Source organism: Telmatherina bonti, assembly GCF_933228915.1.
Source record: "Telmatherina bonti genome assembly, chromosome: 21".
NCBI lineage: Eukaryota > Metazoa > Chordata > Actinopteri > Atheriniformes > Telmatherinidae > Telmatherina > Telmatherina bonti.
In genome coordinates this window covers 8,651,132-8,675,878 of record NC_136630.1, presented here as the reverse complement: position 1 = coordinate 8,675,878, position 24,747 = coordinate 8,651,132, and the positions used below count along the sequence as shown (strand labels likewise).

The following is a 24,747-nucleotide window of genomic DNA, read 5'->3' as shown; positions in this document are numbered from 1 at the left end:
AACATTGCAGATCTAACAATTTCAACAAGTTTTATTTTGATTTGGCACATTAACACAATTACAACTATAAATGTGTGGTTTTGAAACAAAGATCTTGCTTTTAGTGGAACAAAAAATGTCACATTTTACCATTCAAGGCATTTATTTCTTTTAAAACATGTCCAAAGCATGCCAATAAACACAACTGCACTAGCTTGACTAGTGTGGTATCAGGTATCGGTTGTGGTACTGGTACAATTTTATTAGTAACAAGTACGAGTACACACACTTGGTATTGAGCCGATACTGATATCGGTATTGGTGCATCCCTAGTTGTGACCTATGACCTGCAGTAAACAGAGGGAATCAAGTCAAGGCTGCAAGCTGGAGGACATTCCAACACATTCGCAGCACAGGAACGCTAAACCTTTCTTCTTAACTCAAAGCATTAAGTCTAAAAGCAGTTTTATAAAGTATAATACTTGTGTTACAGGAAAACAAAACTGTCTAATTAAGTCTGAAACTTCTCAACTTGTGGTCAACATGGAAAGTTGCTGCATTTTACATTTTTACTCCAAATAAGCCAATGCCTTGTTATGTTTTGCACAGCTGCAAACCAAAACCCCAGAAGGATGATGTTTATGAACTTCTTTGTATTATTTTGGTCAATATGCATCTTATTTCTAAACATACACAACTTTGGATTATCTCACACACTGTCTCTTCTCTAATAGTCTGTTCTCACCTCGGATCACAGAGGAACTTTGTCTTTTCTCCCTCTTCCCTCCAGATCAGCCACTCTCTGAAGGAAGGGTGCACAAACATCCTGGTGCCATCCCTCCTCTTCACCAGGAAGACAGACAGGTTGTCTACGCGTTGCTGGAAATCCTCCCAGTCCAGTGTTCCCTGCCAGCGCAGACAGACATGTTAGGAGGGGACATGAATGCTAAAGCACCTTCATGTTTAAAATTTAACACTAACAAGGAAGCAAAGTGGGTATAAACCGTGCTGCTCTGTGTTCTGTGTGCATCATCACAAATGAAGCACGAGATGAATATTTCCCATCATAAAGATCTTGTCATGTCTGTCTCTCTCACATTGGAGACAAGTTTCAGGTGTTCCTCATCACAGTTTACCATGTGTTTCATACAGAATGAAATTATTGAAAAGTCTTTTAAAGAAAAAGATGCGGAAGAGTTTCCAGCTCAAAAAGACTGTCAGCAAAATTCATAAAACTAAAGAAAGTAAGGACATTTCGTTCATGGCTCTTCCTCGTCTCTTCATACCTGAGTGATTCATATGACAGCGTACACATATTATATGAAAACTGTCGTGCACAAGAACTGCATTGAAAAGGAAATGGTGTTCAAAGTAAAAAAATTAGCAAAACAGCTTAAATCATTTTAAAGGATCCCAACAATATCTGGCCCTCCTGAAGGGGTGGACAGACTTGGGCCTGAGTGAAAAACTATCCTGCAGAACAAATTGGTCAATATTTAAAATATTCTTTTGTAAATAATAGATGGGATTTCCTCTGAGAAAAAAAAAAAGGTAGACAGAGCGCCTGGTTTCCCATCAGCAGCCATCATCAGCAACAGACGTCCATCAGACCACAATGAACAATCTATGTAGAGATTCTTGGAGCACCACACTGCATACAAGCATCCAGATCATATCTTTTTCAAGCAACTGGCCTCCCCGTCTGCAGCTGCAGGCAGCTAAACTATTCTGAACCTTGTCTGAACAGCAGCAGAAACTTACGTAGAGCAAGAAAGAGAAAACGTTTCTCACACATTTCAGTTTGATTAGTAACACGTCACAGTTTTTAACATTTGACATGTTTCATTGCTTTGAGTTTAAATGATTAGCAGATGTTGGCATCCTGATTCTGCCCTCATTTCACTTCAAAATCAATTTTTTTTTGGAAACTATGCTGTCTTGTTGCATAACTGATAATAAAAGATAATAATAAACATTGGAATAAATTTGAGAAATGACTTGTAGTGTAAGTAGTCTTAAAAAAATGTGTCATTCATGTGAAGTCAAAGAAAGCAGAATGGAACTAAAATATGCACAAGCAACGCTGGAAAGGCTATAAAACCTTGAGCTGAGGATAACTCACTTAAAATAAGTGAAACTACGAAAGAACAAACATTTCTATCTAGAAATATTTGAAGGTCCTAAAGTATGTGGGTGAGACGTTGCATATGTCAGGATACCGACCTGCAGACAGCCAGCGTTGATGGCCTGGTATATCTGCTCATCGGTCAGAGGATGGAGTGACGCCACGGCCACGTTGAGCAGCGGGAGCGCCCTCTCGAACGACGACTGCGTGGGGAAACGCATGTTGCACTGCAGCAGATAAACTTCCGCCAGGTTAACTGGAACAACCTGAAAGACGGAGGGAGACAACTGGACTTGTGATGCTGATTTCCTTTGGACAGACTACATGCTATGAATAATGCACCACAGCTGCACAGCTTTGACTACTCCACGTGGTTTTCCTGAGAGAGGAGTGTGAATTTATCAGCTGTCATTTATTTAGTTAATTATTTATTTTTGTTAAGGAGTCTGGAGACGCATCTGAATACATAAAATTAAATCAATCTGAGGGTGTAAGATAAAATATTTCTTTAGGAAATGCACACCAAAATGCTTCAAATGCATTATTTATGTGTATGAAGAAAAAGTGTTGGGTTGTGTCTGTCAAGATGGAGCTGTTATAAAACTACTTTAACAAAACGTGAGCCAGAGAGCACAATAAATAATAAAAACCTCTCCAGCATTGTTTTCACAAATCATAAATAAGTCATTTATCTTTTATTAGAAAGTTGCAGTACAGTAAATCTGTTGTTTTTACACCTGTAACAAACATAAACTCCCCGGATGTGAAGACTTAATGACTTGGAATATTTAGCAAAGTTTTGATATTTGTTAGAAAAGTTGAATAAATCAGTTGTTAAGATCCAACAAGCAGCTACAAGTTCTTTTTTTTTTTTTTTTTTTTTTTTTAGATCACTTTCACACATTTCTGCACATTCAGTCTTCCTCTGGATTTGTTTTCTCACATCTTTCTTTTCACACCTCCATCTAACAGCATCAAATCCTCTGGTTTAGATTCCTCTGTCTGATTCACACCTGTGAAAACCATCAGAAAAAATAAAGTAATAACTCCATACCTTATAGCTGGAGCTCTTCAGCACAAGGTAGCCCTTCTCGATGAGGTCAAAGGTGAGTTTGAGGTACAGATAGGATCCCTGGCTCAGGGCCTTCAGATGAGCGCTGAGCTTGCCGAAGGTGGTGTTATCCATCTTGCCGTTGAGCGAGATGTTGTTCTGAATCTCCGGGCTGCTGTGGATGCGGTGCAGGATGTAGCCCTGCAGGTCCTGGTCTATGGCGTCGTTCTCCTCCAGGCTGTCCAGAGAGATCCGGTGAAACGGCAGCAAGTTGGTGATTTCCTGCGGGGGTCACAATCATTACAGTCAGGAACTTCTTTTTGTTGACGCTAATACAGTGACACATCCCTAAAGCTCATCAATAAAGAAAGATGCAAGTAAAAATAATGATGGTTGAACGTTTGGATTTCTGTTTACATTAAAAAAAAATGCAGAATTTTTCTATCTAAGTTCTGTAAAATATGCAGAAAGGAAGGTTAAATTTAAGAAATAATAAAAACGATGCAAAAACCTTTTGCTAACAGGATAATAATGACTGAATACACAAGAATCAGTCCTCTACCTGTAATGTGGTTCTGACTGTGACCACCAGTTTTAGCCAGGGAGGGAACTTGTTGATGGTTTTGGTGAGGAATGACACAATAGTGTCTCCGTAGTCTGGCTTGTGGAACTCAGCCTCATTGAGGCCGTCGATGAGGATGATGAGATCTTCTTCCGAGTTTATCTTCCTCTCTGCACAACAGTTGGCATGGAAACAGAAAAGATTTAGCTCCAGCAGACAGAGAAGGCACACATAAACAACAATAACATGATTTCTGCATCATCTTTCAGACAGCATTCATTAGATTTCTGCCTCGGCCAAAGATTGAACAACATATTTGTGCTGCTAATCATTACAAATTTGGTTTCCATGGTTTAAAAGAGACGCAAGCTCAGGTTTAATTTAATAAAGGATGAAACTGAGATATTGAGATATGAATTTTTAAAGTGGGCTGTGAATATTAGACAACTAATCATAAAGTCTTGCATCAAAGAATATATTAGAAACAGACAATTAAAGAGGATTGATAAGAAGCAGCATCATGTTTAAAGAGTGAAAAGTTAACTTACAACATAATTTATGCACAGGCTTTCCAACATTTTCATAATTACACGAGAAACTTGTATGATCACATTCAAAAGCCATGTAAATTTCCCTGTGAAACCTATCTGTGAAAACCACATGAAGTCCTTTGTGTGACCCATATAATCATATCAGAAACATGTGATTATATGAGTCACACATGCGGTCATGGTAAAATAAATGTGACCACACAAACCCACACCGGGTTCGATTCAATTCAACAGCTTGAGTTTCACATGTTATCACCATGACAATGTTCCAAGACCATGTTTCTCATGTGCAAAATGTGTTTCACATCTTTTCATCTCATCACTGACATGTAGAAAAACATATAGGGTAATATGTGAAATGCATGTGATGTTTCTGCAAAGTAAACAGCTGAAATGACACAACTAGAGTTTGGAATAAATTTACTGAATCTGTCTTTTAATCTGTCTGTGTGTTAAAACAACAAAATATGCAAAACTCAACTGAATTTTAGAGATATAGAGCATTCAGGTGTTTTAACATTCCTCTTGGTGTGTCAGTTTCACCTTTGTAAAGTGCATCCAGGGGCTCTAAGACGCCCCTCCTGAAGGAGGCCAGGGGGTCCTGGACGCAGGAGCGCAGACTCAGGATACTTTGTAGGTGTGGCTCCCTCAACAGTTGCTCCCTGTAGGCAACGAGGTGTGGCGAACGGCACAGCAGGGCGGCAACGTTGTGCACAAACTCTGGCACCAAGCAGGTGTAGGCATTATCTGCCTGGCAGTAGTGGTACGCCACCACCTGGGGGCAACAGCGAGATGGGACACAAACACGGCCAGGTCACTTAGCAGAGAAATATAACGGCGAGCACATCTACTCAACCTTGATCAGCCGTTGGGTATTGCAAAACTGATTCAAGACCGCTGTCGGGGAGCACTGGTGGGTGGATGACACACTTCTAGAATAGCATTTTTTTTCCCCCATCACTCTGCTAGTCCAAAGTCCATTTTCCCAGTCTGTGCTACAGCTACAACTCATTTGGGACCGAATCAACTTCATGGTGGATGATTGCAGTATAATGAAACATAATACTTTTCGTTTCGCTGTATGGCTTCAGCTATTAATAATTCATCGCTTCCGGCTGCCAGGAGAGACTGATTCGAAGTTAGCTCATGCATGTGTGTGTGATGACTGTGGCATGAAGGAGTCAAGTGTTAAGCTGCTACATTTCACAGCTACGCACTTGAAACACGATCAGATGAGTGATCAAACCGTTCAGTGGGTGAATGAGCAGAAAGTCATCTTTGTGTGGATTCGAAAAGACAGGAAATAGTGACAGTAAAGGGAAATTCTGTGAGAGGTTAGCCAACAAAACAACAGCAGCAGGTGTGACCAAAAGCTCTGGGGGATTAAGAGATCAGAAAGAGTTTGAATTTTTAGAGGGAGCAGGAGCGATCAGAGGGCAGAGAGGGAAAAAAAAAGGTGATTAAAAAAAGAAGAAAAGGACTAATGAAACTGGAATGCTAATTTTTGGTCACAATGGAATAGGGGCTTTAAAACAAAAGGGGTGAAAAAGGAAATGAGCTCAATTATTAATGCACAGAGTTAACAAGATCTAATAGCTTGGCTGGGAAATGGCTTTCTGCAGGTATAAATATTTCATAAGGCTCCCTTGCAAAGTTGTTTTTTCTTTTTTAAACACATCTGCATAATGCATCAGGTTGGGACTGGGGATGCAGATGGCTAAGCAGCAGGGAAGGGGGTTCAAGGTACAACAGTGGACGAGAAGAAAGGCGGAAGAAGAAGAGGAGAGTTGGCTTTAAACATTGCAAAGATTTATGTCATAAACAGAGCAGAACAAGTTCAACACTCCCCATTTAAATGCATTTAATGCAATTAAATGTGTCCTAACTTATCTCCACCTGTTTGTTTTTATTTACTTGTTTATTTTTTTTAGTCCAACTTAGGCCTGTCCAGGGCGTACCCTGCCTCTCGCCTAATGATAGCTGGGACAGGCTTCGGCTTCCTGCGACCCTTAATTGGACTAAGCAGTTCAGAAATGAATGAATGAATGAATGAATGAATGAATGAATGAAGATTCCACATGAGGTCAAATGCATGAATAGATGCTCACAGGTGTCATTAACTTTCTTTTATAGGCTTTTGTGTAATTTCGGACTGATCCTGACATCGTGTGTGCTTGTGAGAGCATGTTGATGGCCGCCTCATCACTTTTGCTGACACTAATTTTAAAATTATAACATCAAAATAACACATTTTAAATGAATAATCTAGATTCTTTTCAAGAGCAAGTATGTTGAGGCTTTAAAACTTCATGGCAAATTGCAAACACTTTACAACAGTTAGGTACACTTTCGCTTTTTTATTCTTTGATGGAAAAAAACTGAATCAATGGTAAAGGTGGATGAAAACGACCTAATTGTTTTTTTTATTTTTATGCAGCTGAGGTAAAAATGTTCATAAGTGGTTAGGATTTGTGCACTTACCTAATGATGCGGTAATCAAATCAAGGCTGAGATTTCTTGCTATAATAGCTACAATCAGTCTTATTTCTAAAGTAAAAGGCTGAATAAATGCAGCCAATGGGAAGAGAAGACAAAAAACTCGCAAATAAGACAAGATATTATATTTAAAAAGAGATGTTTAGGATGTGAGTTGAAGTGTTCATTGTTTGTAAATCAAAGGAATAAAATTAGATGTGATTATGAGTGCGAGCATGGTGAGGATGGTGAGGATGGTATCCTGTACCTGAGATGCCAGCCTCCTCATGGCTTCCTCCTGACGTCGTCTCATCTCAGGGGTTCCGGGACAGCTGCCTCCCCCGAGGGTGCCATGCGTGGGCTGGGGCTGGGTGAGAGGAAGCCCCTCTCCATCTGCATACAAGACAGCAAAAAAAATAAATAAATAAATAAACCTCACTTCATGGACGAGCTCAAGCATGTGATACATTCATACAATGTTTGCACACAGTAAATCTCAAGGCTGTCAGGCTGTTATGAAATACTGTAATTTGCAGATGGAAGATGGGAGGAAACCTTTTATTTTCCCCCCAAAAAAATTAGGAGAAGAGGAAAAAAAGCAGAATGATGACTCTGCAGTGAATGGATGCCTACGTTTGGGTGAGGCCTGAGGGCTGTCAGAAGCAATCTGCCTCATGCGCGTCCCGTGGCAGCTGAGCGCCACCAAGCGCGAGATGATTGCTGTCTTGCCGAAGCCGATGTTGCCCACAACCACCACGCCGTGGTTGGTGTTAGAATTTGGCCTGTTGAGGTGAGCGTCGATCTCTTGGAAGAGCCACTCGCGTCCCGTGAAGACGGAGTCCATGGTGATGCTGGGAACCTCGAACAGCAGAGGTTTGAGGGCGATGTCTTGAGGGCGATAGGGTGCAAAACGCACTGTTGGGTCAGGAGACAAAGAACCGGTTTAGTGGTTTTAAAATAACACTCCCATCCATGCACACTGTATAAAATCAATATATGTACTTTTGTAGTGAGGAAGGTTTGACAGCCGCCACCTTTACAATAATACTATGAAAACATCAACTAATTTGACCCTTTTAAAAATGTAATTTATCATAAAGTAAACCACTGTTTTACAGCAACAGAAAGAGTAACAGCCTACCAGAAAGACCAGCTCCAGACTCACTACTTATATTTTATAACACTGATTAAAGAGAAGCAGAAAATGTTAACTGTAAACAATGACTGAATGCAATGATTTTAGAAATCTTGTGAACTCAGATTTTATTCAGAATAAAACTTAAAAAAAAACAACAAATGTTAAAAGTGAGACATTTTATGAAAAATATGAATTTATCCTAAATTTGATTCCAACAACAAAAGGCTGGAGAAGTAACTGGTGCAGCAAAAACAACCAGAGGAAAATATAGTGACTAAATTAAGTTATCTGGCATGATTAGATATAAAAAGAGCACCTTACAGAGGCAGAGTCTCTCAGAAGTTAAAATGGACAGATTCAACAAACTGCAAAAACTATGTTGAGCAGTTTCAGAGTCATTTCAAAGTACAGTTGTTGAAGACATTGAACATTTTTTCTCTCACAAACAATATAGTTAGAAAGATTGAACGAATCTGGAGACATCTCTGTGTGCAGGATCAAAAGTTAGTGCTGAATGCTTGTAACCTTCAGGACCTGAATTAAAGGTGGGTGCGATTCTGTCATTTGAAATCAGTCTGTGCCCTCAAGGACACCCCCCTCAAAAAAGAATATCAGAAAACAAAGTTCACTGTACCATCCAAAGCTGCAGGATAAAGTTCAGGTTAAAGCTGTGTTCAACAGCGAAACCATTTGCCACCTCATCTCTGGGCCAGCGCCCATTAAAGACCGACTGCAGCAAAGTGACAAACTCTTCTTCCATCAGACAGATTAAAAGGAAATCATGGAAGCAAAATCCTCCAGACTAAGGCGGCAGAAGACCACCTGACTTATCAGCACTCAGTTTAAAGCTTGTATGTTTGATGGTATGCAGGTTTATTATTTTCTATGCAACTGGCAACCTGCAAATCAATGCTGGAAGGTGTAAACAGGTTTAACAGTAACATATGCTCCCATCCAGACAAGAGAAGTCCTGCATATTACTGAAAGACAGTGCTGAAACCCCAATACTGCAACTATGACGACCATTTTCCTGTGGAGTTATCGAGTTTAGGTGCTTGACTAGCCTGACTACAGTCCAGCCCTTTTTACCAATTAAAATAAAATATATCTTGAAAAACTAGATGACAATGAATGATTGAACCACTAAAATCTTATATCAGACAACAGGAAACGTTCCTCTCCCAAAGGTCCGTCTCTTTCCCCGACTCCTAGATGTTTGCAGACTGTTGTTAAAAGAACAGGGATAAGACATTGATTGTTTTTTTAGACGCATGGTTGACATTAACTTCAAGAGAAACCTAAATATCTAGTTTTAAGCAGTAAAATGTCTCACTTCTATCATCAACTAAATATTGGATTCCGTTGTCATGTCCAATGTTAATGTTTTTGTGTTTTTGTTGAAAGAAATGTAAACGTATAAAGAGATAATGTGGAAAACAGCACTATCTTTACTATAATAAAATCTAATTAATGCAGCCATCGGGGCAGAAAAGGGAGTGACTGCTTTTACCAGCAACGGTTTTTCTTCCGCACTAGGGGGAGTCATGAAACCAAAGTCCTCCAGAGGTTGGGAATCTTCCCAGCCAATCACATGGAGCATTAAAGCCTAATGAGGGTAAAAAGAATCTGGGAGGAACTTCTAGAGCTGTGTGATAAAATAAGTGTAAAATCTGTCTGCTGCTTCTGGGTGTCATCTCCTGGGCCTCCTCGTTTAAAGCCATTTGAGAGTAAAAAAAAAAAAAAGAAAAAAAAATTAATTGGGTGTGTCATTGCTTAAAATGATAATTCAGCATTTCACAAATCTGATGAGAGCTGTGTGTGAATAATCTGAACATAACACAGACCAGGGTGTTTACCACTTGACTCCAGCACTATAAATAAAACCACAAATACTATAAATAAAAACACAAAGCGCACGCTGCTAAGCAGGGTGAATGTTTGCAGAGCATACGCCTGATGCAACAAATCAAAGTTAAAGTAACTTACGTGACTGGGATTGCCAGGCATGGCTGTTATTTGCGGAAGCTGCGACGAACAACAAGCAAAAGACAGAAAAAGGAAGAAAGAGTGATGAGTGACAAGAAAGAGAAGCCAGCGAGGACAGGAATGGAAACCAGCAGCAGGGCGTCGTGTGTTGGAGAACAGGGCAAAGTGCAGATCAGAGAAAAAAAAAACAAAAAACAAGTAGCAGCAGAAGCATCAGCACATAATGATGTCAGAAATATGGACAACCACCAGACCAGGGTCGATGGCTAATTGAAATCCTTTGAATTACATCAAGTGCATTTTCAGCATGTCTGTGAAGGAGGTTGGGGAATGTCTGCACTTTAGGGAGAATCTAATTGGTTCCATTGTGCCAGGTAAGATCAATCAATCCCTAGAAAAGTAATTGAATCCAGATCGGGAAGTAATTTGACCCAGAGATGGTAGACCTCAACTCCACAGCTTACTGCGCATCATATAGTACAGGCTGTTGGAGTCAGTGAAGTAATCGACACCAGCACCTGACAAATTCCAGATCTCGGTTAGTCAGAGAGCCTCAAACAAACTCTCAGTTTTTACTTGGTCTTGGTTCATTCACTGAGGTGTGATTAGGTCTGTGCAGTGAGAAAAAGCAGCTGCTCAGATGATGGCCTGTGCAGTAGTTCATTTCACACTCCGCAGCATAGTAGCAATAAGCACGCTGAGAGTCAGACATACAGCAACGTACGTACTACGCAATACGGTGGCAGGACGAAATGATGAGAGTGTGCAGAAATTTTTGTGTGTGAGCATAAATTTCTAAATTGCGTGCAGGTACAGAGAAAACTATCAGGAGTCTAGCAAGGAGTGAGTGCTGCATTAGAGCTTTCTGTCTTTTGTAAGTTAATACATATAATGAGCTGATATGGCTCGTAATGTCATCTCGAAGCACGCAGCACTTCACAGTGCTGTTGCAAGCATGGCTCCTTTTCCAGGAATGCTCATTTTAATTGCAGAATTAAATGAAATATGATGATCATGCTAAGCATTTTCTGACTTATACAATCAGCAAAAATACTAACAGATATATCTGGATACGGGTGAAAGAGTGCATGGCCAGCACTGCATTTTATAGCACTAAGCTGTGTGCCAGCTTCGGCCCAGTGTAATAAAAGACATTTCATCCATATTCCCAGGTCAGATTATTTTTGTGCTAGCTCAACAAACACATAAATGTGTTCAGTCAGAGGGAGAAAGGCAGGAAAACGACCCTATATTGATGTAATATTCTTCCAGAACAATGTCCCAGTGTGAAAGATTTGACCTAATGAAACACCGCTGATGGGAAACGGTGCACCGCCCAACGCCACCAACACCATTGGTCACTGAAGTAAGAAGCTAAATTCCCAGAGCGACTCTGTTTTAAGTGGTGCTAATCCAATTATCTCGGGGGTGATTCAATGCCAAACATGGCTGCAAAGCTCCGTCTGTCCTTGTGGAATTAAGTAAACCCAACCTCACACCATCATGCACCATCCTCCAAAACGATTACGCCGCTTCATGCGCTTTGAGTTGTGCGGCCACTCCTCCTCATCCGAGTCAAACATTCCAGGAAAACATGGCGGCCATGTTCTGAAAAGGGAAATGCTTCAAAAATGAGGGATGGGAGGCAGTTTCTCATGATCCTGCCTATAAAACTCCCCCTCAGGCGACTCTTGAGCAAGGTGTCACCCCACCTCCCCCTTCTTCTCCATCGCCAACCCTCCATGGCCAGACAGAGTGAGAGTCCCAGACTTTTTAATTATTCACCTGGTGAGGATGACTCAGGGGGGAAGAAGAGAAGGAAGATAAGAAGCAGAGGAGAGGAAAGAGGAAATTATGATGATCAGTCCTGCTTGTTGTGAGGGGTTTGCAGAGTGTGTCGATGGGTCACCAGGTCAGGTGACGGCCTCCTCTGATTGTTTATCTGCTGTTCCAGTTTTCAGTCCAACAGTTTCATTTCACTCAGTTTTTCTTACAGTAGAAGTAGAGATGCAGCAACAGGATCTTACATCATTTCTGCAAAATCTCTAATCTTATATAATTTGCAGAGTAGGCCTAGAGCAATGCATTAAGATTTGGCTTTCCAATGCTTAATGCATGATTTCAGGAAAAAAAAACCCAAAAACCTGCAACCTGTAGCTGTAAACTCATTAAACGCTGTTTGATCCTACTCCTTACTGACGGTACATCTACTAGTCAAGCAACTAGGAAAATATCGTTATATAACATGCAAAACAGCCCCAGGACAAACCTAAATATTACAAGTCAAGGTAGCTTGGATTAGAAAATGCTTATCAGATGATTTCTACTTATAAAAGTATTTAAGCTCTTAAATTAAATAGAAACACAGATTATCAGCTGAATCTTGTTGCTGTAACATGACAGTGTATCAAATGTCGTGACATGTAGAGTTTTATCCAAATGAATCAACAATTAGAGCAAATGGGACCATTTTTAGTCAATGTTTGGTGTAAATGAAAGTTTATTATGAGCAACAGTGTCAGTGAAATGGGCCTTTACTCCGTTCTGGACTTACCAAATGAAATGGGGAAAAATCTACATTAATTTTGCCTTCAGGTGCTTCCTGAATATTCCCATTTACAATATGATGTCAAAGAAAAACCTGAAAAATAATCATGGATATGAAGTTAAATTTGTTTGATGTTATGGTGCCAAACTAACCTTCTGAACCATCTGTACGAAAACACTCTTTCATTTTGCTTTGCTTCACTTCATCAGAGCTGGTGTGTGCATTTTCAACATAATCATAATAAATTTTGTGATATTATTTGATGGGAATTTAGAGCTACAGCTCCATCCTTGCATAGAAATATTCATATTCATCCTGAAAGTGTGTTTTTTTTGGACAAGCCTGAAAATTTTTCAGTTGTGCTCTGTGCCATCTTTACTTACGCTTCATCAGAGCACAAATACTGATATTTACACATCTATAGTCATAAGTGTTCCCTTTATTATGACTCCAATGTATTTAAATAGACCTCATGGTTGCAGAGATGCAGTCATTTCATTATGGGTATGCAATTTTAATGCAGACGTCTAAAAAAACAAAGTTTAAAAGGTTAGTGAATGAATGCAAAGTTGCTCCTTTACTGATTAGTGTTTACAGCAGACACAAACACGCTGCATATTTATTACTTTTTACTGAGCAATTTACGTAGAAATAAAATTGAGTGATTAAGATTTAAAATCAGAAATGACAGAGCAAGCTTGGGAGTTCCAAAAGGCTTTTAAGAGATGCGCAGACAGATATTTACTTGGTTTATTTTAAAAAAAAAAAAAACGGATCTGCATTTAATCATCTTTTGTGTCAATCAAGTCCCAAAAAATGAGTCAAATTAAACTGGCAAAAGTTTCAAGAGATGTATTGCTGCTGATGTTATTCATTTCAATGACTGTATAGAGAATGTGTGCATTTTTGGGCTTCGTTGCATCTTTAAGGCAACAGAAGAAACTGGACTCTTCATGACTCCTACAAGAAATGTTCATTTTAGCATATTTCCAAAAAAAGGAGGGAAAAAACAAAAATAAAATTAGCATTTTGGATTAATTTGTTGTATTCTGGCTTTTAATTTTACTTGACCAAGACTTTTATCCATTTCATTTCTTCATTATTTATTGTTACTACTTAATTATAAACATATTTGTTAATAAATACATTTTTCTTATTCATTTTCTTTATTTAAAATGTTTTGGATGAAAAAGCTGTAATCTTCCCCCATTATCAATCAAATATTTATTTCTATCCCACAATAGTTTCATTTGACATTGTGCACTTATTTCACTTAACTTTTGATTTTGTTTATGTGCTGATTATTTTTTTCAGGGGATAGATAAATGTAAACTATAAAGATTTACACATTTTTACTTAAATGAGGTATTATGTTCTTCTATGATGGTCTTTAAACTATGCTCAGTGGCCATAGAAGAAAAAAATCCTTGTTTATATCAGAAGAGCTGAAGCATGGAGGTGATGCTGACGATAAATTGTTTTTCCTCCGGAGGCTGCTGTGCCGAGATAAGTCGACAACGACGGGCCTCTCAGGACCAGATGAATGAACTGCATCCTGCTGTGCATACATAAGGACTACCTTTATGAAGGATCGATTTATTGTTTGTTTTGGTGTTCTTATAAGATCAGTGCAGTGCGAAATATACTTTATTTCACCAGCTTGATCCATTAAACGTTTCATCAATTACAGCACTCAACTGGATTCCTCAGAGGCATTCACTTTCTCCCCTTTCAGAGAATAATAAAACTGTCTGAAAATGAAAATATTTTCATCACTTCAAAATTCATTTTCAGAAAGCTGCAACCATCAGCTCCAATGTGAACTCCTGTTTTCTGTGTATGAGCAGAAGCAGAAGGAGAGGGAGGGGGGGAAAAGACAGAGACGGAGAGCAAACATAAACGAGGGATAAAGCATGTGTGGAGTGTACGGTTATGTGAGACAGTTTGCGGTGAATAGATAAAGTGGGTGGTAAATCTTAGAGAGGTAGGCAGGCAGGAGCACAAGAAGGTCCATTACAGTCTGACTCACTCTCCTCCAAACAGCAGCACAGCTTGGGCCCCCGATGCCTGGCATCAAAAGAGGCTACGACAAAAATCAACCACAAGGAGAGCTGCATCTGTCAGCTGGAAAGCACTTGACCAACAAACAGCCTACAGTCTCCTCCTCCTCTGATCTCAGCCATCACTGAGACTCAATCCAGCGAAAGCAGAGCAGCCCGTGTGATGCTCCACGTGATGTACTGTACAAGGAAAAGTTTCGATTCAGAGTTATCAGTAGACAAAAGGACAGAAGAAGCCACAGCATGATTCATTCTTTGCTAACTTGACTGGCTCTGACTAATTTGATGGAAATCTGGAGTCTAGTTATCTCTCTCTCTCTGCAAGTACTGGCAACGCCATCAAGACACCGTGACCCTTTAGAGGCCACAAAGACACATGAAGCATCTTCAAATTTCAGATATAACCTGACATTTTACTGGACATTTATGTTCATATTCTAATCAACACGTCCTGTCTCACTCCGTCTGCCTTCCTGTCTCTCCTGCTGAAGCCACAGAAGCGGTGTGCTCAGGGAGGCTCTGACGCTGATCCGAGGAGGCAGAAAGCATGCTAGGACGCACTCGCTTGGCTTGTAAACACACTTGGTTGCCCTGAGAGGAGAGAAGGTTGAAACAAGTGGCTTTGGCAGTACCAGCGAGGTTTTGAAAGGAACTCTTTCCTTCCATCTTCTGTATTTTTTCCTGTGTCCATCTCCATCCTTCTCCTCTCCTTTCTGTTTCCTCCGAACACTCCTTCGCCTGTGGCCGGCTGCCCTCAAGCAAACAAGGGTGGGGGGGGGGGAGTTGTCACATCACAGCTTAATGGAGCACTCTCCTTGGCTCTGAGTGGGGTCCTAATAGGTGTTTAAAACACACAGGGGCGCATATTTGTTCACTTGGATAGCAGAGGGCTGCCATTACAGCGCTCATTACTGGCTAACTGACAGAGAAGGAAGAGCGATGGGATAGATAATGTGTGACATAAGGCCATTTGGCTATTCGGCGTGGAGGCTGAGTAGGTGCATGTTGTGTGTTTGAACTGAACAGTGTGCAGTGAAGCACACACTCGCCATGACCGTTGAGCACTGAGGCAAATTTTAGCTTTGTAGTGACACAGTCTGAGAAAAAAAAAAGCTCTTTGTGTCTTCCCTCTGTCGCGCTGACTGCTCCGTTTTGGTGAGAAAGAACGCAACATCTGAAACATCCGGCGTCCACCGACAACTGCAAAGCGTCGTGGTTGGAACGGGAGCTCAGCGACACACGCAGGACATCTGCATGTGAAAGACGGTTTATTCTTTTGAAGCATGACTTGTTTGTGAGGAAGCTTTGCCCTGCAGTTCTCAGCTGCTCTGAATTGTGTCATTTGTGGATGGGAAACGGACGCATAGCGGCGATTTTTGTTCTGAATCTTTATGATTTAAGTGAAAATGAATGATGGCTGAAAGGCTTGGAGCGTTTGCGGTACTTTTCAGCAGCGAACCGGGCAAAGCTGCAGTTTTTCTATGTGCATTTTGCTCTTCGGGGGTGTCTGTCTTTCAAGGCTGCTTTTTAAAATTGAGTACTGAATTCATTATCCTGGCTTAGGGCTTAAAACAATGACCATAAAGCTGCTTTGTTTCCTCAGGAAAAAGTCTGAAGGTTCATTTACTGACTATGACAGAAGCGCCAAAGAGGTAGAGATAGTGTTCAGGAAGTAAGACATCTATCTTATCAAGAACTTAAGCAGGGATACTGCTGATGTTTGTAATGAGTCTTAACCACCCGTGTTGAGGTTCCCAAACAGCGGCCCAGGGGTCCCTAACCTCCATGTAGGAATGTCACGATTATAGATGACAGATTTTCTTGGTACAGAGAAATGATCTAGATTTTACAATTATCATAATTAGACTGCATTGATTAATTTGCCAAAACCAAAAATTTGTAAAAAAAAAAATCCCATGAACAATCTTTTCATGCAAACATAAAACAATATAAACACAAAGCAAAGCAAACATGAAGTCTCAGCTCAACAGAATCTCCACGGCTGTGTGAAAAATAAACACTGCATGTCAACTCTGGATTCTGCTGATAAAACAAACCTCGACTTGAACTTGGAAGGTTTTTGGAAAAAGCATAAAAATGCTTTTGAACATTTCTTTTCAACTTGAAATAAGAATTTAAAACATGCAGCTAGCTTTGACTTCCAGCTGCTCTTCGGCAGAACAGCAGCTGTTTGAGACAAAAGCAACATTAGCATGGGATGGATGATGGATAATAATACTAAATAATATTTCACACTGACGACTAAATAAAAGGCATCATGCTCCTGCTGAGTTGGTAATATTGGAAGAGTAACTGTATCTGTAAAATAGCTGAGACTTGTTCTGTTTTTCTATCTGTACAACGCAGTGTTTTGTGTACGCTGCTGAACTCGTCACACTGAGCTGCGTGCACAGAGTCGTGTAAAGTTGCAAAATGTCAGTTTCATGTTAGTAAATTTTAACATCATTTAACCCAGTTAATAAGTATTTACCTTTATGTTACAAGGTGAATTACTTGGATAAGTATAAAAGATAATTTTCTACGTATTTCCTCTTTTCAGTGCAACTTTTTTTAAGGGTACGCAGCAGGTTTTTACGGCAGGGGTGTCTGGCTCCAGTCCTCGAAGGCCACAGTCCTGCAGGTTTTCCATGTATCTCTGCTTCAACACACCTGACTCAAATGAATCAGTCATTGTACAGAACTTAATCGAACCTTGGATCCATTTAATGCGCCGTGTAAGCCATGTGTGCTGGAACAGGGATACATAGAAAACTTGCAAGTTGCAGACACTTCCACTACAGTGACCGCTTGCTTGTTTGGTTTTTCTTTTATAACCAAAAAAAAATAAAAAATAAATCCATCAACGATGAGATAATCTATTTGTTTGGAGGGAATAAATCTTCCTCTGTCGTACTTTCCCTCTCCATCACGCTTTTTTTTTACAACTCTCACTGAACAAAGACGAAGCAACACAAGCAGTAAAATGCAGATGTAGTTTAACTTTGGTTTTGTTCCGTGCGATTTGGACGTAAACCTTCATTAAAAGTGATGATGTTAAGTAATATTGAGGGATCTTTACTATTAATTAATCGCAGTATTTGAGAGTGTGGTTAACAGGGTAATAAAGTCATCATGACATAGGGACCGAGAGCACAGGAAGTCCACAAGGGTTTAACGGTACAGACACTGTGATTGGTCAAATCAGGACCACACAGACAGACATTCAGGTGTATCCTCTTATGCTTTTTATCATTTGGATGTTTCATCCATATGGAACTGGTGTTTTAGAGCCTGTAAATTGTCTTTTTTTTTTAAACTGGGTGCTGAAGTTAATAAAACAGGGGTCATCAAAGTATGTTATGCAGCAGTAATTTCAGTAAAAAGAAGAAAAAAATCTTTTTTGTGCGGTTTAGTGAGTATTTCATGTCTCTGCATCACTGCACATTTACAAAGTTGTGTGTAGTTTTTTCGTCAAATGAGTCTTAGCACCAGGACAATTCCCCCTCTGTGGCTTTTTGGATTAAACCCAGCTGACATGGATATAAAACGACTCTGAGTGAACAGCTGGCTGCTGACCTGAAGGCTAAAGGAGTGCTGTGTGTTTGTGTATGAGTGGATGTGTTTGTGCTCACCTCGCAGGTCCTGCCCAGAGCGACCCGGCCCGCAGGTGGTGCTCTGCCTCGGCATGCGCAGCGAGGTGCGTAATGGAGTGTGCCTCTGCTCATCCAGGTATGCCAGGTCCTCCAAGTGGGCCGAGCTCGTGGCTGTTTTATTGTATGCGTGAAACAGGAAAAGGGGAAAGATTTGAACGTTTCAGAGGGAGAAGACAGACAGAGATGCTATTGTCAGTATGCATGTTGACTTGTAGTAAACAAACCCATAATATGTACACACACACACACACACACACACACACACAAAAGAAAGTAGGAGAGGTCCATGCAGGTGTCCTGAGGCGGTTGTCAGGCAGCTGCTCTCACGTTTGCTAACTCCTTTAGGAAAGAGGAAGCCGTCACAACGCGCTTCAGTCCTTAAATTCCCTCCTCTCCGTGTCTGTCACGCGGCACGGAGGCAGATGCCATCCGGCCCCTCTCAGGATTAATTAGCTCAGCAGACAAATGTCTTATTCATGGAGAGAGCGGCGTCTGACGCTGGCTGCTGATTGTTCACACCATGCTGTGTCTTCAGGGCCGACACTCGGAACCGCTGAATGTTAAATGAGATTAGACGCCGCCAGTGTGTGTCAGCACCAGACTTGATTCCCTGCCACACCTGAACTTCACGGTTCAGACGGAGGTGAGAAAAGTCCAAGAAAAGACACTTTGAAACACTTGGGAGGATTAAGGGGCAGACCTATGCAGAGTTTTGGGGTTCTTTCTTAGCAGAGGGTCAAGTGTCTTTTACAGGGTGAAAAGAAAGAACAATACAAGTAAAACTAACACAATTATTTCTTCAGTTTTACATAAATAATAAAACACATTAGTTTGAACTTTAAAATCCCACCCAGCAAAGGAAAACAGACAACCAACCTATAAACTGTGATGGTTAAAAAGAAATTATTTTTTTAAAATTCGTCATCACTGTCTCCCCAAATAGATTAGGCTTTCCCCGGGGATGGTTTAAATCCAGTCTGGAGGTTTCTTTCTCAGTTTGCGTTCCCACACAGATTGGTTCTCTTTGTGATTGTAATTATAGTTATCACGACCAACCAATGTTTGAACGTGTCCGCGGAAGTTACATCAAAGTTTTAATAAGTTAAATCTGACCTTCATCATCAATAGAAGCACATCTCAACAAGAGGAAAAAAACAGATTAATAATTATTATTAATTGTCTTTCTTCCTTTACACAATACCTGAAATAGTTTAAGGCTCTAGGATCCAAAGTCAAATTCAAGGAGCAGGAGGTATGATGGGAAATCCAGTAAAAACGTAGTAATCCTCCACAGAGCAGGCCTCTGAGTCATCCTCCTCTCACCTTATGTTAAAACTTACCAGTACCCCAACACTGATCCTTACCCTGTCTTATGCTCAGAGAGTTGCTTTTCCGCCTGGCTTTGTCAATTACTGAGCATGTGCATGGCCGTTGACGTACGAATGTGTTGCTCAAAAAATGAGTTTCCCAAAATGGAGGGAAAAAGGCAGCTGAGAATGCTGGAGACTTGGCCCTGATGGGAATTAGGGGTGTGTGTGCTGGTCATCTAAAGGGGGCTAAAAGCAGAGACAGTAGAGGCATTAATCTGCTGCTAAACCAAGGAAGAATGACTCAGGGCTTCAGGGTGTGGAAGTCTCTTTTTTTTTTTTACTCTGTTCTCTGTTTCAACTGCGTTTGAATGTGAGAACTCAAATCTGTGTGTTCATCATCCCTATCTGCAATGCAGCAGCCTGCTGGGGATCACATTCACAGTTTCTGTGCCAATGCACTACGACTACATGCAGAGTGAAAAGACACAGGAAAGTAGAGTAGCATGGCCCGGCGAGAGAATTGAAGGTGTCCGTCAAAAAAAAAAAGTCTAATGATGCAGCAGAGAGCTTTGGGGAAATGACACATGGGATACTTCCTGTCTCCAGGAGTGTCAGACAGCATGAACGCGTGCGTCAACGCATGCTTGAACAACAGCTGGGGTGCTGGCCAGCGCCAGCCACAGTTTCAGCCGGCAAGTCAACTAGTCATGTGAGATGTGAGGCAGCAGCTGGTGCTTCACAGTTCTCCATCTCTCTGAGAGTGATGCGACTGTGGAATTTAAACCATACCAGTAAAACAGCGTGTATTTAAGCCTAAGTGGGACCAAGGATGAAAAAAAAAGAAATGCAGAATAAATATGGAGGAGTAACATAACTTAAAAAAAAGTTACTGTTAGTGAACTGCTGGTACAAATGACTAATTAAGTCATTACAGAAGGTGATGCGTATGGATCACACACAGTGCCTTAAATTTCCTAAATGACTAAAAGGTGAACATTTCTTTAAAAATCACGTCTATAATATCATCCAGAGTAAGCTGAGCAGAGTTATATAACTTTCTGATCTTGAAAATATGCATTTCGGAGTTGTTTTGAGGGCACAGTGACCTTTTTTTCATTTACAAAGCTTTCATTCAAAGCGTCACAGGTCTGAGAAACCACACTTCTCTACTTTAGCTTCTGGGATGCTGCATCATGTTACAGGCGAGTTTTACATACACAAGTAGATACTAATGCACTGACTGTTTTGGATGAGCACCGTGATTACCTTGCTAAAAGAGACCAAGAAGACATTATTTGAGGAAGAGAGGAAATGAAAGAGCGAAAGGGGCAGAGCAAGAAATAAAAAAAGAAATGCATCGGGTTGACTTTGACTCACTCCAGAGAGCTCAGAGAAGAGACATGTCGTAACATGGATGTGAAATAGGCATTGTGCATCACTAAGAAAAAGCTCTTTCGTGTGTGACCCTATCTAAGGTCGTGTAGTGAACGGCTGTTTCATTCCAGTCCAGCAGCCTCCAAGGCATAATATTGTGACTACACTTCCCAGAAGTCTATACAGCTGTTGCAGGTGCAGCTGCTTTAGTCGCCACGTCAAAGCCGGGAGAGGGAAAACAGGAGACAAAGGAACTGGAAAAAAAGAACCTAAGAAAAGGAGCTGGAATGGAGAAACTCAGACTGAGAACCAAGACAGCCTTGGAGGAAAGTACCGTTCAGAAATCTAATTTATAAAAAAAGAAAAGTTCCAAAAAAGACCCGAAAGGTTTGGAGTTATTCGTGTGTTCTTCCTCAGTGGACAAGGCAGCTTGGCGTGGTTGATTCTGGAAAGTGGGAGCTTTTCCCATCCTGGCCCAAACCAAAAACTGGTTTGACTACTGGAAAATAAATGATTTTCTCCACGTGAATTCCTGCTCTACTTGCTGCTTTATCCATGAGCTCCCACATTAACACCTCTCTGGGAACTCTCAAATCATTCAAGTGCCTCTTTAATGGTTTTGGTGCACATTTCAAGACATTTAAATACATTTTACAAAGAATTATGACTGCATTGCAATCTTTTAGACATTGTATATTGTCAGTGCATGACATCAGCACAACAGGAGTATTTATATTTTCTTCCACTGATTTACATATGACGTAAATCAAAACCATCCAGGCGGAGAGGAGTCAAAAAAATATGGGACTCTGAATCATGCTTACTCACTGACAAAACTGACAGATCCGCTTTTAAAACCTGTCTCAAACTTTTGCAATGACTAATTTCAGCTCTACTTTCTACTCTGTGGGAAAAAAAAAACAAACTAAAAGGAAAACTCGGTCCCAGTTTATTCCTCCACCATATCAATCTCCAGCTCAACCAACGCACTGCCTTCATTAGGTAATAGAGGAGCCCCCTCACTCCTCGTTTTCCTCCCCAGTCGCCTTCTGCTTTCTCTTTCCCTCCCTCTCCACACATCAAAGTGAGTCTCTCTGTCACCCTGGGGGATAGAAACGGTTAATGCCTGGGGCTTTGATGTTCCACTGCTGTGTGAGCCCAGCCAATCCTCAGCCTGCGCTCGCCTCGCATCCCTACATCATCTAATAATTCTGTGTGGAGGAGAGATGGAGTGAGAAACAGAGATTATGAAACTCTCTTTCACTCCTTTTCCACATGTATTCATCTCTCTCTCTCTCTCTCTCTCTCTCTTTATATATGTATGTATATATATGTATGTATATACATATATATATTCTCAACTTAAAACTCTCTTTCTCTCCTATTCTTTTTGATTTGTATCATCTTTAGCTTAAATGTGTATTTCAGGTTCACTCGGCCATATTTGAATATCTGGGTATTGAAAGGCGGGGAGGAGATCGAGGATGAATATCTGAACCCGGCAGAGGAGGCTGCGCTGCCAGACAGCAGTGTCAAACAGCAGAACATGACCAGCATAAAGAGAGGGTCATAGCTGCAGTGACAGGCCTTGTCAGGCATATTACTGTGTTTAGTGGAAAATAGAAGTGTCTGCGTGCACAAACTCACACTTTTTTCCCCCAGTTAGAAAGAGAGAAGTGCATAATAGAGCTCATTGTCTGTAACAGCCTCTCTGATGATGAGAACAATGGTACAATCAGGCCCATTAGGACTGGCTCAGTGTTATGAAACTGACATTTTTTGCTGATATATTTACTGTTACTTTTGGGAGGCGGCTATGGCCTACAATAAGACACACATCAATGGAAGCTCTTTTAGCGATTTGAATGCCAGCTTTTTCCTATGTGATGTTCATCCAGCTCCAGTATGTTCTTCTGCAGAAGCTGTTTCCCTAGACTGTGTTTATTCGGCTCTGTGGTTTCAATCTATACCAGAGGGCTGGAAGAGCTTCACAAAATGCCACTGTGAATTTTGCAGCTACCCAAAATTTTTGCATAACCCCATGAAAGTTAAAGAAGAGTGTTATTCCCTCCCCAAACTGTTTAAACAAAGCCTGTAAATAATAAAACAAATTAAATCAAATCAAACCACAAACATGCTCAGATTGCAGGAGTTATAGGCTAATTCATATGGCATCTGGAGGAATGTAATGTTCATAGAATATTCAGTAATGTGAGTCGTTCTTAAATAAAAACATGAAAAACTACATTCCCATGTTGTATTCCAGGAAATTCAAATGAATGCATGATACTTGTAGGTAACAATCTGTGTGGTTACGACAGAAATATTGAATATTATAACCATGAAGAAAAAAAAAAGCTGCATATTTTGAAATGGAAGAACAATAAAAACAGACCTTTTCATCCAGGTCACCTCACAAGAAACACTAAAATCATCATTTACAAAAATGGAAATTTTAGTGTTTCAATGTTACGTTTGTGATCAAAATAGTTACATTAAGGGACAAAAAGAAAACCTTAAGACGGGTGAAAGAAACAAGCAAGGTAAAAGGGGTTGAGAGGAGAGAAGAAGGAGCAAGTAAGGAGTCAAAATAAGGTGCAACGAGACTGAACAACAGCACTTGTTCTTCGCTTCGGCAGAATATTTTCACCGCCTGCAAATGACCTTATTTTTGGCTCTCCAGACGAACCTCTTGTTTTTTTCTCTTACAGGATAAGGATGGGGGAAGAGGAAAGGACTCACCAGCCACAGAATTGGGGCGGGGCATGAGGTACAGAGGGATGGAGTGGGCAGAATGGGAGGACATGCTCTCCAGGTTGCGCTCAGGGATTTTGTTGAGGCTGTAGGTGGAGGCGGTCATGTTTTCATCCACCCTGTACAGGAACGAGTCCATGCCTGATTTCTGAGATTGCCACAATTTAAGGTTTCCCCGCGAACCCTCGCCGTATTTTCCACCTCGCTCCATGTTCTCCGAATAGCTGGTCAGAGTGGCTGAAAAAGAGGGAAAAGACACTACTTTTCAGGGTATTTCTCAGACCGGGATGACGCAGTACACGTACGCATCTACTTACTGTTGCTGTGAATCAGTTGCATGTTGATGCTACGTTACTCCTCTAAAACTGCAGGTGTTCACATTTGCTGACATGAAACACAGTTTGCACTTGTTCTGACATGCATGAGCATTTAAGCTCTCCTGTTGTCTTTTAGATGAAGCACAAACGTCAGAAGTGATGTCAACATAACCATGTATCTGACTTGCTTTCCGCCTGGAGAACAAAGCAGGGATCTGAACTGCAGAGCATGTTCCACAAACTCAGCTTACCTGAATGAACTAACCCTGACAAACGTGCCGATCAGCAGAAGATTTTCTGATAATGACGGCAGCAGATTTCCAGATGAAGAATACATTATAAATTAACATACTTCATCAGTATAATATGCAACAAACAGCATCAGTTGTTGAAATAAATAAGTAATATACAGCTTAAAGTTAATTTTCTAGGCCATCTAAGCTACAAAATACACCTGAGAACATGACATGAGCGACGTCTGTGCCTTGCTACATGTTTGGATTCGCACCAGCAACCTGCTGCAGTGTAGCACCTGCTTGCACAGACGCTTTATACACCACATGCCTCTGGTAATGGACATAATTACACAGAGATATGGAATCTAAAGTTGATAAGACATTGTGCAGTCAAATAGACCAGTGGTCATTTCAGAAGAATCAATCAGTTGACAAAATGAACGGAAAATGATTGTCATTGTAACAGGCAAACTAGGTTTGTTACATATTGCTTATACACTGAAACGACTAATGAGTGTAGTTAGTGATGTCAAGCCAAAATAATAACCAACAAGTTATTTTTTTATTGAATTTTTTGTTTTAAATAGCAGCTTTAGATGGAGATAATCTGAACTTTTAACACTGGAGT

At 40.6% G+C, this 24,747-nt stretch overlaps 1 protein-coding gene across 2 annotated transcripts in view; it reads right to left on the bottom strand.

Annotated features, from left to right (window-relative positions):
- Window positions 1-24,747, bottom strand: part of tanc2b (tetratricopeptide repeat, ankyrin repeat and coiled-coil containing 2b) — a gene marked incomplete at its 5' end in the record, with an annotated part of 177,678 nt that overhangs the window by 16,824 nt on the left and 136,107 nt on the right. For both annotated transcript variants that reach the window (XM_079261420.1, XM_079261419.1), the window contains 9 exons: window positions 725-885; window positions 2,203-2,370; window positions 3,159-3,437; window positions 3,718-3,887; window positions 4,812-5,043; window positions 7,012-7,136; window positions 7,377-7,658; window positions 18,108-18,239; window positions 23,555-23,803. In XM_079261420.1, coding sequence (XP_079117546.1) covers window positions 725-885; window positions 2,203-2,370; window positions 3,159-3,437; window positions 3,718-3,887; window positions 4,812-5,043; window positions 7,012-7,136; window positions 7,377-7,658; window positions 18,108-18,239; window positions 23,555-23,803 — 1,798 coding nt within the window. The remainder of the gene's footprint in view (window positions 1-724; window positions 886-2,202; window positions 2,371-3,158; window positions 3,438-3,717; window positions 3,888-4,811; window positions 5,044-7,011; window positions 7,137-7,376; window positions 7,659-18,107; window positions 18,240-23,554; window positions 23,804-24,747) is intronic.